Raw genomic sequence first — 11621 nt, 5'->3', positions numbered from 1 at the left:
AGGTTAAACGTATAAAACTCACAATCAAAAAGGACGTGGCACAAAATGGCTGTCCTGCAGTTCATCATTTGTTTCTAGAGTTGCCGGAGACACTTTGGTCAAAGTGTTCACATCAGTAAACATGATATTGAGATGCTCCATCATACAGTCCCCTCAGAGGCCTCTTTGTTCTGGTCCTCAGTGGTGGCTGGCTGGTATTTCTCTGTAGGACGAGCAGATTATTAATGCAAACTTTTACTAAATGAAGCTTTACGCCAATACAACAGACTCAGGAGCATTAGGTCTGCATTCTAAATGCACTGCCTGGCCAAAAAAAAAGTCGCCACCTGGATCACCATGCCTAGTGCCTACTGTACAAGCCTGTGGGGGCAGTGCTATGATCTGGGGTTGCTGCAGTTGGTCAGATCTAGGTTCAGCAACAGTATGTGCTCAAAGAATGAGGTCAGCTGACTACCTGAATATACTGAATGATCAGGTTATTCCATCAATGGATTTTTTTCTTCCCTGATGGCACGGGCATATTCCAAGATGACAATGCCAGGATTCATCGGGCTCAAATTGTGAAAGAGTGGTTCAGGGAGCGTGAGACATCATGTTCACACATGGATTGGCCACCACAGAGTCCAGACCTTAACCCCATTGAGAATCTTTGGGATGTGCTGGAGAAGGCTTTGCGCAGCGGTCAGACTCTACCATCATCAATACAAGATCTTGGTGAGAAATTAATGCAACATTGGATGGAAATAAATCTTGTGACATTGCAGAAGCTTATCGAAACAATGCCACAGCGAATGCGTGCCGTAATCAAAGCTGAAGGCGGTCCAACGAAATATTAGAGTGTGTGACCTTTTTTTTGGGTGGTGACTTTTTTTTTTGGCCAGGCAGTTTATATACAAATTATAATTGTATCAAACAAATGTCAGTAACTGGTAAGATACTAGACTGAACTAAATTGTGTGAGACGTTTAGGGCGGATGTTTTAATCTACTTAATGGATTGGCACCCAATGTTGTTCAGGCAATGTCAGCACTGTCACAGTAACTGCTTATGTTGGAAGATATATTATTCCAGAAGTAATTGCAAATGACAATTGTCTTTTTAAGTCCATTTCATGCCACTGATATAATGATAATGTAATAGCATTATTAAGAAAGCAATGGACTTTTAATTAGCTTACAATGAACTCTCGGGTTCCTGCAACAAAAATGTGGGATGTCTGCACAATGCCCAAATCCTACAGCTGTTTGTTCTGGCATCATGTTGGCTACATGTTGCAAGATAAAATGATCGAGGTCACATATGACAGCCTGACCTTTTCATCTAGCACCTTGAATGAGTCAACACGTCTGTTTGTACAATAGTTTGGATTTAGACCAAACACCTGCAAAACTAATGACATCTGCCTCAACTGATTCTGTGCTTTGTGATAATTAAACATGACTGTAGACTCTTCTTCTTAGATACAAATCGTTTCCCCTATTTTCTTTGGAATTCTGTTGTGTGTGTTTTTTCTGGTATATATTCCTTGCCTCTTAATACAGTGATTTAAGGACAGTGCATCCCTTATAACTTCTTATTAGTAATAATACATTTTATTTGTCTATTTGTTAGCTTTAATTCACTGGTTTGAGGATTAACAGTTGTATTCCTAACCTCATTTGTTATTCTATATAACTATATTCCTCTTTTCACAATTTTTCCCAACTGTGTTTTGTCCACCTCCATGAATACAGCGGTATGACTTCATCCTGCATCAGTCTGTGTTACTCACTCAGGTGAAATCTATTCATAGGGTGTTTTTTTGAATCAACCAATTAATCATTTAGTCTATAAAATCAGCGGTGCCAAGGTGTCTGAAAAGAAAGGTTCTCAGAACTCAAGGTGACAATTGCTTGATTTATCAGACCAACTGTTCAAAACCCAAATATATTCTAAATACATTGTTTAAAAACAGAGGAATTCAGCAAATTGAGGATGCTGCAACCACAATATAGAAATAACTTGGAATGAACCGAAACCACTTTGTGTGGCGTTCACATTATCCCCTTAAATGAACCCGTTAAAAACCTGTTCTCAGTCTCACCTTTCCCTTTGAGTGTGAATCTTTGATGACACCTGAACAGCAGGATGAGCAGCCCCGCCTCTAACAGCTGGAAGACCCCGTAGACCAAGGGGAACAGGAACAGAGGGCCGATCACCTCCATGGGGAAGGCCAGTTTCAGAATGGTGGAGCACACCTGGACGTTCTGACAGCCTGTTTCCATCGAAACGGTCCTGCTCTCCCTGATTCGTAAGTCGTGGATACATAAAGGAAGGCTCTTTATCCTCTGATATGGTGAACACCACCCGTCTCAATATATTTCAACCAAATGACTCACGATTGGTTGAGTCTGAAGAGACAGGAGATGATGTATCCGAAGGAGTAGCCTATGAAGGGCATGAGGGCGCTGCTGGCCATGAGGGAAGGAGACAGCACCGTCAGGATTGAGCTTCCGACTGCCAAGATGGAAAGGATGATGACCCCAAACACAGCAATTACCATGAAAGTGAGGCCCACCTGAGAACAGCAGGACAGGAGACACATTCGATTTATTTGCCTTTAATTTGTTTTCTCTTAAAATCCCGTGTGACACACCGCTCCACAGACATGCACAGCTTTTGGAAACACCGTGTGACATGTTCCTTTAGTACCATGGACTTGAGCACTGTGGCTTATTTAACAAAAGCTCCAAATGTGTAAAATATGACAATGAAATGATACATTTACGATGTTTTTGAGATATATGTCACAGACAGTGTGCAGAAGTTCCCTCTGACCAAAGATTACATAAGATGACATAAGTGAGAACATCAGCAAATCCACAAGACTCTTGATCAATAAATGACTAAAACAATAAATGAATCGTGGAAAATGTATCCCATCTTTATTATGCCCCTCCTGTGTGTGCACTAACCCTTGAGATGATCTTGGTGTACTGCGGCCTGTAGTGGTTGATGAGGATGCCGATGCCGCAGGGTATGAGGATCATGACCAGCGAGATGGTGATTTCGATGTAGGGTACGGCGTTCTGCAGGTCGAAGCCCCGACAGTAGAGGGAGAGCAGCAGAGGCATCATGCCAAAAGCCAGCAACGTGGAGCAGGACGTCATCAAAATGCTGAGGGGAAACACACGGGGGGGGGGGACTTTCTTTATCCCAACCTTGTGCAAACAAACAGCAAGACTGCCAGGAAATGTGGTATAGATCTGTGTGGCCCTCCCAGAGGATGATTCCTTGTTAGTTTGGTGACCCGTGACCTTTTTGTTCAGGCCCACCAAGTGGGTTAAAATGCTCCCTCAACACTTGAGAAAGCAATGTCACCAACACGCTGATCCGGAGCTTTTGATAAGAACAGCTACTCCAGGGTCAAGAATAAACTTTGAACCTCAGATTTGAAGCTATGAAAAAAAAGTCCCTAAAAAAACCCCCACATCTGTAATTCCATTTAACAGTGAGTACAGTAGAGTTCAATAAAGTGCTGCAGGAATGAGTCCTAAAACCTGGAGATGAATCAAGTCAGTGTGTTTTTGTTTAGACTCCTGACATAAGATCTGAGGTTAACTCAGGCTTAAGAGATTTGTTTCGTTTTGCTCTACAAATTTTGAAGCTTTGTCTTACAAATCACTAGATTACGTTGTCTGTGGTCATGTACAGAACGCCACATATACCATGACATCGACTCAGTGTTTCGAGTTTATCCAGTTTCAAAAATGGCTGCTACAAATACAAGTGTTCTTCATCAATCCAGTGGTAGTCAACACATCTATTAGTTTGTGGCTGTAAGCGCCGCCAGTGTTTGCACGCTAAGCAATGAGAGGTCGTACTTTAAATTCTTTGTCCTCGTTTTGCAGCAAACCTGACAGTGTGTTGCCAAATGTGTGAGGTGCTGTGCACAGTGAAGCCTCCAGGGTGTGCATGTGAGGCTTTTGCAAGGTTTACAATGTTTATTGTCCTGTAGCCGCTTAACAACATGCCGCAGTCCCCTTTATACACTAATGAATACTGTAAAAAGAAAAAAAAAAGAAGCCTGTTGAGAAATACCCTGGAACAATATGTTGATTTTGATTGGTCTTTCCTGAACAAAACGCACTGTCCTCAATAAATAAGGTGTCTGACGGGGTGAATAGCCCAGCGGTTGACAGTAAAGGAGTTTGCCATCACCTTATTGTGATAATGTCACAGTTTTGTGATCAGTCTTGCAGGTCATTCAACGTGCTTCTAGTTATTAAATCACAGGATTTGCTGCTGCAGCTCCATGAAACCAGGCACCAGCACATGGACACAGGTTGTTGTCGGTGTTTAACCCCACCACCAGCTGCCACATGCTTACGCATTGATGCATCAATACTTATAATCCAGTGATGTGATATCATTGGATTGAGTATTTTTACACTGCGGTAGTGCTTTTACTTAATCTACTTGATGTACTACTGAGTCCACACAAGGTTCAGGAGCCACCGACGTCGCCTCAGTTTATATTTTTTGGAGCATATTTCTTTTGGTCAGAACAATTATGCTACACCAAAACAGGTTGTTGGCGTGTACCTGAGGTTCATGTCTCCCTGCAGAGCCAGGGCCAAGATGTTGGAGAGGACTCCTCCAGGACAGCAGCCACAGATCAGAACCACCACAGCCGTGATGCCAGTCTGCTGGAACGCCTACGGAGTGAAACGATATCATGAAGTCATACAGTGGTCGGATGTCTGACTGTGTTGCAAGTGTCCGTTACTGAAAACAATGTGTGATAGTGATGCCCGGGCTGATCTGATGTTGATTATGGAAATAAAATATGTGGAGCAATGCAAGAGATGTGCAGGGTGTTAGAAAAACTTATAATATCAAGTAACCTGGACTAATACGTCATCGTCAAATATTTTCTTTGTTTGTTACTCTATCCATATGTTCTCAATTCATCAACTAATCATTTGGTCTAAAAAATGTCCAGATAAATTCCATCCCAATTTTCCGGTGCCCATAGTGATATTTTGTTTTGTTTGACCAGCAAACCTAAACATGTTAAATTTATGATGACATGAGATAATAAAACAGAGAGAGGGCAAATCTACATTGAGAGGCTGGACAGACAATTTATGATCAAAATGATAATTAAAAATGATTAAAACTAACTAGGTGAATACACATAATAACCATTTGCCATTTAACGTGAGAAAATAGATCAGAACAAATAGATTTAACGGCATTAATATTCATTAAATCAGTATAATAAGGTCCACTCATTTAGACTGCAGGAGGCCTCACACACTTCCTGTATTGTAAAACACAAATAAAAGTAAATACATGCTTTGTGTAGGAACACCAACCTTAACCAGGCAAAATGCTATTAGAGGCATGACCCCATACTGTGCCAGCACTGCTATCGTCACCCCTTTAGGTTTCACTATGTGACGCTGGAAAGAAGGAAAAGGATGCTTTAGTACAGACATCTCAACATGATGGTGAAGCCTGTCTATAAATCATAGAAACACAGACGGACATCTATGAAGCCACCTTCAACTTGGACAACTCCATGGTGCATCCGAGGGAAACCATCGTGACGAAAACGACGATTAGCATGAGTATGTTGATGGTTTTATTCATCACCGGCGACATGGTGGCCTTGAAAACTGAGCTTTTGTTGGCAGCCGTCATGTTGAACAAGAAGCTTTGATTTTCCCACGAATCTGGTTCAGAGAAGAGATCCCACGTGTCGTCCAGGGAGTTTTCCATGTCGGAGCAGCTTGTGAGATGTAACCTTAAAGCACAATGTGTTGGACACAAAGTTACACAGAGACGTAACCGATCGGGTGGCCACAGTGACTTTTACATTTCTTCATAGTTTTCACTTTCACCATTAAAATCATGCTTTGTAACACATTTATAAAAAAAGAGCCCGCCAAATCAGTCACCAAACAAAAGCTACAGTTTGAAAAGGAACTTATACAAAAGTTCATTTTCAGTCGCACTTTCTATGGTGCCCATGTCTACAATGCATTACAAACATACCTACGACGCGAGTGAGTGCTTATAACTATTATACTGTGCTATAAGCAGATTATAACACGTGATATTACAATGCATTATAGATATAGATGTCATAGAAAGTGCTGCCAAATCTCTTAAACTATTCTTTTTAATCTTACAACCATCGTGGTCATTTAGATAAAAAGACAAAGCAACATGCACTCTGTCCTCTACTGAAACATTGAGATCCTGAAGTCAGATACTTTGGTTGATTTAATAAATAACTCTGCATAGTTCTCCGTGTGCTCTTTCAGTTCAAAGTACACATTGTATGATCTTGAGAATCTTTTACCAGACAGTAAATGTAGTTTAGCCGTACAGTCTGAAACATATAAGCTCCAGCTATAAAAGAAGTCGTGTTTTTTCACTGATGGCTAAGACTCTGTATTTCCAAATGTGTTCATATTTTGGTTAAATATCAAGAAAGTTAAGACAAATCCAGTACCCTACATGTATTAAAGAGACTTGATCGATATGTGTGATCTTCACCTTATTAGAAATATATTTCATTACCTTTTCACTTATAATTAATAAATGCTTACAACTACATTTTAGTGCGTTATAAACCATTTATTCAAAGTTTATATACAGATGTGTTGTAATCAAGTTATTGTTACCCTGAGGAATGCAAAGCAGGAAAATAATAAAACAAACTGAGGCTAACAATATTAAAAGTATTGAAGAAATCTGGAAATAACCCCTGAAGCATGTTTCAATAATAGGTTACATGATTTTAACAGTAATCTTAATTAATTTAAAATATATAAAATGTGCGTCCTGCTGTAGAATTCTAGTTAAAGTGATCACGATTTCCAGATATGTATGTGTCATTTCAAACAGAATAAGAGACGCAAACACTTCTCAATTTACTTTTACAATATGCTTGTTTTATATTTTTACCAAAAACACATATTTCTGCAGCAAGTCACTTAAATCTGGCGTTTGCTTTCTTCCTCCCCGTCGTTTGTGCTTGGATGCCAAGTGAACCAACCACATTCTCCCAACTGGCATGTTCTCATGCTGTGTGCAGGCAAATTGCCCTCGCAGTATTTTTCTCATCTATTTTGCACCCATTAAAAACACACACACACACACACACATATGAAAAGATAAGACCCCACAGCTTCATAAATGTGTCACTCAACTGCACACTGACTTCTCGGCTGTTCCGAAGGTGAGAATTGCACACCTATTCTTGGAGATCACTTTGAAGAAAATAAAAGAAAAGGCCTCCTGAGAGGATTCACCATACAAACAAACACTTATCCCTGCTGGAAGTGTAAAAGTGACAGATTTGTCGCAGCTATATTTCATATATTGTGTTGTTACCTGTTGGGCCAGATGTTCCTCTACTCTTCTCTACTGCTCTCTCTGGAACAGAATCTACTCAGCAGGTGTTTGCTCTCTCTTTTCTGTTGGTCACAGATGACACATGGAGGCTACTGGTTGTACAGAGGTGCCATCTAGTGCAACTGTTGATTTCTGCAGCTTGAGCATTACATGAGAGAGGTTTTCAGCATTCGCTCCTCAGATCTGAAACAACTGAATTGGGTTGGAAAAAGAACGTAAAACTTGACAAATATATCTGCTTTGAGCAGATCAAAGGTGACTTGTGTTGTAGGACACAATGTGCCAAGACCAAAGAAACGTATTGTTTTAAAAAATATGTATAAATTCAATATATTGTTTAGCTTATCACAAAATGCATTTGTTTGTTTTTTGAGTCATAGAGAGTTACAGAGTTGAATGTGTAAATAAGTCTCTACCCCAGAGACAAATAAACCCAGCGCTTGTCATCCTTCAATGCAACAATGGGATAAAGAATAGTTTGAGTAAAGTGGTAAAAATGGTTCTAACACATAAACAGTAGTGTTCTTGAAGCATGCGTACTTCTTTCAAATGTAGAAACACCAAACCCCAAGAGATCCAATTCAATTCATTAAGATCTCCCATACATACACGCGCACGCGCACGGAGAACCGCCTGATCGTAGAGAACTTGTCTTCTCGAGTCAGCTGGCAGGTTAGTAATGCAACATTATTATACACAAGTCTCTACAAGCTGCAACACCACACATGTTATTACTCCAGCAGTCTGCCTCCAACAATACACACATGCAATGTAGATTCCAATGCTGCTAAAAACCATAGAATCTCTGGAATCAAATTGATAATTTGCTTAACTTGCTAATGTGATTAATCAGACAAACTATTTTATTGTGATGAGGCCTACATTGTTTAAAAATCTGCATCTCATGCAGCTATGTAATGATTCAAATAGTAACTACAAGAAAACACATAATTTGTTCCCCTTTTTTTTTCAAAATTTTAACCAATTCTTCACCCCTTTATTTGCCAGCCTGACTGTTGTGTCATATGGAAGAGGTCGCTTATGGTGGAGTTAACCCCTTCTGGGTCCTTCTGTCTGGGTTGAGCCTCTGGCGTCAGCCAGTCTGTCCCACTCCTAGTTGACGCCTGCTGGTCATGTGAGCGGTCGCTCCACACTAGAGGTGCTGGTCGGCCCCTTCGCTCGCTCGCAACGCCCCCTGTCGAAGGCAGGGGGATGACTGGTGTGTGGCTGAGAGCGAGAGAGAGGAAACAGAGAGTTGGCAGAGAGAAAGGAGAGGAGAGAGCGAGAGTCGATGGTGGTGCCGTATTGACCGATGGTTCGTTAATTTGAGGGGCTTCGGTCGATCGATATCCCCCCTCCCTTCCCCCTCTGGTGTTCCCGCACATCGCAAGCGAGAGAGAGTGTGAATTCCTCCCAGGTGCCCATGGATATAATCTGCTGTTATCCCGAGGTTATGGTGGGCTCGGAGAGCCTTGCGGCCCACCCCAAGGGGTTTCGCTCTCAGGTAGTAGTTTCCTCTCTTCCACCCTGTTCACTCTCTTTACCGAGGCAGGGTGCCCGAGACGGGGCGGTCCCGGCATGGAGCCCTGTGCCCTCCTTGCCAGGGAAAATGGGGCTCTTGGTGCCAAAGGCTGCCCAAGTGGCGCCACTGCAGTTCAGTTCATGCAGATGGTGTTTATGTCTCTGTAGTTGTGATGAGTCCAAGAATCTCAAAGCATTTGCAAATACTTAAACCTGTACACTAATGATAGCACTTGTGAAAATTGGTTATCTAAATTGGCAAACAAACATCTTTACTAATCTTTTTGTATTTTCTTTTTTATAAAACATGCATTATTGAATCATTAATCAGCCACCGAGGTTCTTGGACTCATCCTCCTTATCTGCAGTAGCCTGTGTAGTCCTCTCAGAAAATCTAACAATCTCTCTTTTTGGGTAAATCAGTCCTGTTATGTGTCTCTGACTGTGCTTGTGTCCCGAGCCTCTCCATGAGTTGACTGGTGTTTACATGTGTAGGATCTGAAAGATTTCATGAGACAAGCTGGAGAGGTGACTTTTGCAGACGCACACCGGCCCAAGCTCAACGAAGGGTAAGACGTTGAGCCCCTCATGAATATCGCAGCATTAGTCTCCTGTACCATATCAAGCTTATCTAAGACTGTACTTAATACTGTCTCGTGTTGTTTCTACAGAGTTGTTGAGTTTGCTTCTGGCAGCGATCTGAAAAACGCCATGGACAAACTGTCTGGAAAGGAAATCAATGGCAGGAAAATCAAGCTCATTGAGGCAGCCAGGAAGAGGTGAGCTGCTTTCTCTTTCCACCACGACACACAGACGATAGCCTCCACTTTCCATTCATCTGTCATCTGTCTCTTTTTTTTTTACTCACAGTAAGAACCCGCTAAGCTAAGAGATGTGTGAAGCACATGCTTTATTACAATAAATAGATTTAATAGAGCTGGGCTGGAATGAGATTATAGATTTTATACGTTAGTACACATTGATGCTATATAAATGAATTGTACAAACACTTTGGCGAAAGAGATCCAGTAGTGCTGTGTGTTATGTAAATGTCTAATTATCCTAACGTCGTTCTTCTCTCGTTATTTCCCAGGTCGAGAAGTCGTTCCCGGTCGGAGAGCTCCTCTCGCTCGCGGTCCCGCTCTCGCGGTCGCTCTCCATCTCGCTCCCCCAGGCGTTCCCGCAGCCCCGCCCACAAGGCCCACAACCGCTCCCACTCCCGCTCCCCCAGCAGGTCCCCCGTCGGCGGCGCCTCCTCCCCGTCCTCCAAATCAAAGGAGGCCGCCAAACGGTCGTCCAAGACGAGCAAGTCCGCCACCCCGCCCTCCTCTCCGCCCGCCCAGAGAGCCTCCGTGTCCCGCTCCCGCTCTCGTTCCCGCTCCCGCTCTCGCTCCCCTTCTACCGACAGCCAGCGCTAAACACTGCGTTCTAAGTTTAACGGGAATCGGCAGTAGAAACAACTTGATTCAGCAGGACCTGGAGCTCCCATGACCTCTCCTGAACACAGAGACAAGAGCTTTTCTCAAGTTTGTTTTTTCTCTCCTGTCTGGATTATCATAATTATCCATGAAACTTTTCACATTTAAAACAATGACACATAGTCAGACAGGAACAATTATATTCATTCATATATTTAATTGCAATTATAGGACGTTAAAAATGAAATTACCGTAAACGGAAGACATTTGTTTCACAGTGATGCTGTCTGTGTCCCCCGTCGTCCTCCATATATACGTTTACACCCGGTTCATTCAGGCTGCAGGTCCTCTTCTGCTGCACCGTCGGTTCTCCTCACACGTCCCGAGTGAACCAGCGTCAAGTTTCACGGTCATTGGGTCTGTACATTTAGCAACTACACACTAAAAACTTTGAAGAGGGAGTCTGTATTTTTTTGGCAGTATTGCGACGCTTTTGATAAGTCGTGTGACCACTTTCTTTACTTTTTTTTTGCGATTCGTTTGCTTGTTTTTGCTCGTCAGTTGGAGAACTTTTAATCAATTTCCACTTTTTTTTTCTTTTCTTTTTGTCCGTCGCCTCATTTTTTCTGTATTCTTACCTACTGTATCTTGGACAGCTGGTGTGTGCGTGTGTGTGTGCGTGAGTTTGCGTGTGTGTGTGTGTGTGTGTGTGTGTGTGTGTGCGCGTGTGTGCGTGTGTGTGTGATATCTATACCTGAGGATGCCTGCATGTGATTTTTGTTTGATCAAAATTTAGAGTTGTATTATTGGCAGTATCAAGAAACACTGTACAGATGCACAGAGTTCAACAGCTGTACAGTTAATGTGATGGATCTTACATCTTGCTGCTGACTGTTCACTTTTATTTTGAAGGGAGATGTAGAACTACTTTGAGGAGAAGGTCAACACTTTAATTTCAACACTTAAAAATGTTGTTTTAAAGAATGCAGTTCAGCATTGTAATAACATTTTTACTTTTTGGATTAGGGTTTTGTGTACAGCATTGCTGACTTTTGTTTTACAAATGTGTATAATGTAATTCCAAGAATGCGTGTAGGTACTGTGTCTGATGTTACTGTGGTTTAAATGAACTTGTAGAGTTTGAAAAAAAAAAAAAAAGCAACATTTTTGTACGTACGGATTTTATTTTCAGTGAAAAATATGATGGACGTTTCTATGGTGGACTGAAACAATAAAACAATTTTAACTAAAATCATTACTTTTTTTGTTCAT

The 11621-nt window shown here is 41.7% G+C and overlaps 2 protein-coding genes across 3 annotated transcripts; one reads left to right on the top strand and one right to left on the bottom strand.

Moving 5' to 3' along the window:
* Nucleotides 1-25: 25 nt before the first annotated feature.
* Nucleotides 26-5787, bottom strand: LOC137870763 (hepatic sodium/bile acid cotransporter-like). Its single transcript, XM_068708207.1, has 7 exons — nt 5548-5787; nt 5361-5447; nt 4585-4697; nt 2955-3156; nt 2379-2557; nt 2084-2283; nt 26-202 (listed from the first exon to the last, which is right to left on the bottom strand). The coding sequence occupies exons 1-7, from the start codon at nt 5764-5766 to the stop codon at nt 141-143; spliced, it is 1062 nt and encodes a 353-aa protein (XP_068564308.1). The 5' UTR covers nt 5767-5787; the 3' UTR covers nt 26-140.
* A 2240-nt stretch (nt 5788-8027) lies between these two features.
* Nucleotides 8028-11607, top strand: LOC137870910 (serine/arginine-rich splicing factor 5-like). 2 transcript variants are annotated; one of them, XM_068708403.1, is made up of 5 exons: nt 8028-8082; nt 8419-8914; nt 9427-9500; nt 9603-9710; nt 10025-11607. In XM_068708403.1, exons 2-5 carry the CDS (start codon nt 8834-8836, stop codon nt 10347-10349), a joined length of 588 nt encoding a protein of 195 aa, XP_068564504.1. In that variant the 5' UTR covers nt 8028-8082; nt 8419-8833; the 3' UTR covers nt 10350-11607. The 2 variants fall into 2 exon arrangements, with proteins under 2 accessions (XP_068564504.1, XP_068564505.1); XM_068708404.1 differs by lacking the exon at nt 8419-8914 and having other exon boundaries at nt 8045-8082.
* The last annotated feature ends 14 nt before the right edge of the window (nt 11608-11621 follow it).

The sequence above is a fragment of the Cebidichthys violaceus genome, unplaced genomic scaffold (assembly GCF_023349555.1).
Source record: "Cebidichthys violaceus isolate CVI_PGR_0920_01 unplaced genomic scaffold, fCebVio1.0.p SCAF_14, whole genome shotgun sequence".
Classification (NCBI taxonomy): Eukaryota; Metazoa; Chordata; class Actinopteri; order Perciformes; family Stichaeidae; genus Cebidichthys; species Cebidichthys violaceus.
Note: the sequence above shows the minus strand (reverse complement) of the source record. Positions and strands in the feature narration are given on the sequence as shown.